We start from the raw sequence: 5,000 nt of genomic DNA, 5'->3' as shown, positions 1-5,000 counted from the left end.
CAGATGATAAAACCGATAGGCCGCTGGTTCATCCATCCGCCGTGGGGATGTCGTCTCCCAGGGCAGCAAGCACAAGCAGATCTCGGACCGTCTCCGCGACGCCCAGAGCAAGAGGAGGATCCAGAAGTCGGAGTTGGACCTCATCAACCAGAAGAGGGACGTGCGCATCGCCGAGATCAACACCCTGCAGGTTCAGTTTGAGGTGAGGGAGCCCGCGCACACACGCACGCACGCACACGCACGCACACACGTTATAGTCATATCCGGTTTTGCTGACACTGTACTCTGGAAGAGACAATGGGCTCACGTCTTACATCTGTCAGTACCTCACTAGTCCATCTCTTTTTGTCCGTAATTTCCTTACTCTCGCTAATTCTCTCTTTATCTTTTGGTATCTCTACCTTTGTCTCTCTCTCTCTTTATCTTTTGGTATCTCTCTCTCTCTCTCTCTCTCTCTCTCTCTCTCTCTCTCTCTCTCTCTCTCTCTCTCTCTCTCTCTCTCTCTCTCTCTCTCCTCCCCCCCCTCTCTCTCTCTCTCCCTCTCCCTCTCCCTCTCTCTCTCTCTCTCTCTCTCTCTCTCTCTCTCTCTCTCCCTCTCCCTCTCCCCCCACCACAGGACTGGCAGAGGAAGCTGTCCCAGCTGGTCCCAGAACAGCAGAGGCTGACGGAGCGTCTGCGCTGCATTGGGCTCAACAACCTCCCCTGTGGGTGATCCATTTCAGGCCCTGTTGGGGACAGTAGAACGTATTGCAACACCTCGAGAAACCCACGGACATAGTCAGCCTCCGTGTCAAGGAGCCTCTATTATGAACTCTATGAACTTATCGAAAGTGACTCAGTATTTGCCAATTTAGAAGACTCTTTTAAGAATATTACAAGTTTATTCAGATACATGTCATTAAGGAAGCGGAAGGGTTCATACGTACAGGGTTCCGCTATTTCTTTTATCTGTCTGTGAACTTATTGACGGTTATACTAATCAGTTACACTAAGAACCAGTTCCGGTGAACTCGGCTGTATGTCGTTACGGAGCAGCCCGATAAGGAATCAGGTTAGGCTGCCGACCCTTTGGTGCGGGCACTGAACCCAGAACCTTCGAGCCGGGAGCCAGAAGGAGCCCTAATGTCCCCGACCGTACCCTTGTTGCCCCCCGCAGCCGTGACCCTGGCCACGCTGGGCGACAGCGTGACGGAGAAGGGGGTGACCTGCCGTCGCCTGAAGGACCAGCTGGACACGCTGGAGCGGGAGACGGCGGATAAACTGGGACAGATGGAGCAGTACAACAAGGAGCTCAAGGTGTGTGTGTGTGTGTGTGTGTGTGTGTGTGTGTGTGTGTGTGTGTGTGTGTGTGTGTGTGTGTGTGTGCGTGTGTGCGTGCGTGCGTCATCTGTGAATATGCAGAGAAATGCACAGTGAAGCATCTCCACAGGTATATTTGCAAAGATCTGAGGGCAGATTATGATGAAATCTGTTCACTTGTGCTTGGCTGGGGATCGTAAGAGTCTGAAGTCTGAACAGCTTATCAGCATTTTGAATATAGATCCTTTGAATTAACATTAGTGTTGACATGCATATTCAGATCATTTTGCAGCTTTAGAAGCTTGAGATGTGTGTGTAAGTCTGGGATTAAGTAATATAATATACTATACTATATGAGACAAGGTTAAATATAAACTTAAAATACTCTGTGCCTTTGAAGCAGAATCTACTGCAGTATCGATTCAATTTCCAAGGATAATTTTGCATAGGGTCGGTCGGGTGAAACTAATGGGGAGAAATTCCTGTTAAACAGGACCCGGCAACTTCACTCCCGGGGCTAAAAACACAGTGTTATCCAACCTTTGCGTTGATAACACCCGCACACACGCACACAAACACACACACATGCAGGCAAATAGTGACACAAAGCAATGAAAACCGAATACCTCCAAGGAACACGTCCTCAGCGAATATGGAATGACATCATGTTATGCCAGCACAACAAACAGAGGGATGTGTTCATGCTGTTATTAATTCCCCTTACTTGTGATTTCACTAAAGTCAACACTGCCTCTTGTCAAAAACTAACTGTTTCAATTCTTCTAACTGCGCCTTTTGTCTCCTTCCTGACATTTTCCGTACCTCACCCTTTACCTTTTTACTTCAAACCGTTTTCATGTTTCACTCCTTCCTGTCTTCCCATTCCACTTATCTCACCGCCCAACCCCGATTCCCCTACCTGATTCCTATCCTATTTCTCTTTGTCTCTCTCCGTCTTTGTCTCTCTTTCTTTCTCCATGTCATGTATTTACTTTTCCTCCCTCCTCTTTCTCTCTCCCGCCCATATTCAATGTCATCTCTCTCTCTCTCTCTCTCTCTCTCTCTCTCTCTCTCTCTCTCTCTCTCTCTCTCTCTCTCTCTCTCTTGTTTTTACTTTCCTCACCTGTCTTCCACCCTCCCTCCCTCATAAAATTCCAACCTGCACTCCCTCCTTACACTGGCTCCTCCTCCTCCCTCCCTCCCTCCCTCCCTCCCTCCCTCCCTCCTCCCTTTCTCTCTCGCCTCTCTGCGCCGCCGTTGCCGTGGTAGTTTGGGGACATGGATGATTGCCTCCTACGGTCTCTGCTCTCCCTGCTGACCTGTCTCAGCCAGCTTTTTCTCCTCATCAAGGTTATTCCTAACTCCCCTAACCCATGCCCCTAGTTACCACCTTCCCTGCCTGACAGACCCTGATGCCCGCTCCACCACCACCACCACACTACACCTGCACTGCTGTTTGCTGTTTCTCCCCTCTCCCCGGCCCTCCGCCTCACACTGCTGTTCCCCTGCTTGTCGTTTCCCTAGTTGCTCCTTCTGTGTAATGCCTAGCCATCCCTCGTGCTCTCTGTTGCCTTGTGTCCGTTGTAGTGGAGGATGCCCACTTTGGTACGACATTTCCTCCCCATTTGTTCTTTGTGGTCGTTGGTGTTTATTTTCCTCCCTGCTGAACAAGTTTTAGCCTGTGCTTCACTTTCACACACCCAGACACACCCACACACACACATACACGCACACGCACACACACACACACACACACACACACACACGGATCTAAACACATACTGGAACCCTGCATCGTTTGCATGTTGTCTGTTGGATGCTCTATTTGCATGTGTTATCTTTTGGTATAGTTGTATTAAGTGCTGTTACCATGAAGCCATTTTGAATGTCACGCTCTACCGCCATCTCTCTACCAGGCTACTTTTTGATTAATGACTTCATTATAAATGAATGACTTATTTAATTACTTGTGATTGCATTAGCACGCGTACGACTGCGACTCCAAGATATCACATCGCTTCATGCTTGTGTTCGTTAAGCGATAGCGACGCGTGCGATAATTAGCATGTCTTGCTAACGCGTGCATGCATGCTACTGTGTGTGCGCGTGTGCGTGTGTGTGTGTGTGCGTGTGTGTGCGTGTGTGTGTGTACACGTTTCTGTGTGTTTGTGTGGGGGCGGATGCTGCTCGCTGTAATTTGCTCTTGTCGCTAACACAACCTCCACCGTGTCATCTCAGGAGCTGAGGGAGAAGCAAGTGGCCCAGCAGGCCTCGCTGGACGACTTGTGCCGAGTCAAGGAGCAGAAGCAGAGGGAGCTGCAGAGGCGCCGTGAGGAGGAGGGCGAGAGGAAGAGGAGGGAGGAAGAGGAGGCAGCCAGGTGTGCAGGAATTTAATGACAAGGCTGTTGCGTGTGACTTCGTGTTTTTTTTTCCCTCAACGGTGACCTAATGAAACGACGTGCGTACCGTGGTTGGTTCAATCTCATAAATGCAAATGAGCGTCACACTGGGAGTCAGGATATCTGAGGCTCTACTGCTTTATCGAGGGTCCGAGGCGATCACACGGAACAGTGTTGTTGAAAACGCAGAGCTCACTTGACTGTAGATTTCCTATGGTACAGCGCACCTGGGCTGAGCTCCTCTGCTTTGACGAGCCATGCGTTTTTCTTGCTTTTCTCGACTGCGCATTAAAGTTGATGTATGTTCAACGTTGGGCACTGTGCGCACACACCAACACTGCTCGTCAGCGAGAGGTCACAAAATGTCAGACAAGGACGAGAAGATGATTTCAGAAGTGTAGGGATAACAGTTTAATAAGAAATTAGAAGCCGCCATGAAAAGCTTTGCTCATGTTTTACCACTCAAATCTGTTTAAACAACACACACACACGCTACTCCAATAACACTCTGAGCGGTTCTCACAAAGCACTCTTCACTCTGCTGTTGCGACGTGGTTTCTGAGTGATTGGTCCCTTAGGTGTCAGTTGGTTTCTGAGTGACGTTTTCTCCATTTTTGTGCACAGATGCCTTCAGATGACTCTGTTGTCAAAACATATAAATAAACCAAGGTACAGAGAGTTAGAGTTTTGTACTCCAGAGTTTCAATACCACCATCTGGACACGCCGTCTTGTACAACCACAGAGGTACTGCTAATGAGGGGATTCAGCTGGCTCAGTGCAAGGTGGGAGGGGCCTTACCTTGGCTGTGTCTCAATTCAGGGGAAGCATCCTTTCGAAGGGTGCATTGCGTCACTGCGACGCGTCAAGGCTGTCCCATTTCGAAGGCTCCTTGAAATGCGGCCGACAGATGCAGCCTTCTTTTCCCGGATTTGAAGGATCCACCGGATGGATCCTTCACGGCCCAATGTAGCCCAAGATTCATTGCGCGTTGGATTTTTCAGAAATGGCGTCAGAGAGAGCGGAAGCGGCAGTTGCAGCAAATTACATATTCAACGACAAAACTATGTAAACATTTTTTTTAGATTAAAATAAAGTTGGGACTATTTTAAATTTTAAAAAGTGAAAGTGGACATCTCTTAGTGGGTTATATAAAACGGCTCCATATTTCTCCTCCGCCGTCCGGTTTGAACCGCAGCTGTCAGGGTTGCTAGGTGACAGGAGTGGCGCGTCATCACGCAAGGTAAAGGGTGTTAACGGCTTGTTACGCAAACTTGAAATGCTCCGGAGGGCAGACCGTCTCA

At 49.0% G+C, this 5,000-nt stretch overlaps 1 protein-coding gene across 3 annotated transcripts in view; it reads left to right on the top strand.

The window, feature by feature from the left end:
- Positions 1 to 5,000, top strand: part of itsn2a (intersectin 2a) — a 57,169-nt gene that overhangs the window by 22,207 nt on the left and 29,962 nt on the right. For 2 of the 3 annotated variants that reach the window (XM_030344887.1, XM_030344885.1), the window contains exons 14-18: positions 62 to 202; positions 617 to 704; positions 1,157 to 1,296; positions 2,569 to 2,649; positions 3,538 to 3,677. In XM_030344887.1, coding sequence (XP_030200747.1) covers positions 62 to 202; positions 617 to 704; positions 1,157 to 1,296; positions 2,569 to 2,649; positions 3,538 to 3,677 — 590 coding nt within the window. The remainder of the gene's footprint in view (positions 1 to 61; positions 203 to 616; positions 705 to 1,156; positions 1,297 to 2,568; positions 2,650 to 3,537; positions 3,678 to 5,000) is intronic. The other variant, XM_030344888.1, reaches the window with a different exon arrangement.

This window comes from Gadus morhua, chromosome 21, assembly GCF_902167405.1.
Source record: "Gadus morhua chromosome 21, gadMor3.0, whole genome shotgun sequence".
NCBI lineage: Eukaryota > Metazoa > Chordata > Actinopteri > Gadiformes > Gadidae > Gadus > Gadus morhua.
The sequence above is the reverse complement of the archived record's forward strand: the minus strand, read 5'-3'. Positions and strand labels throughout refer to the sequence as shown.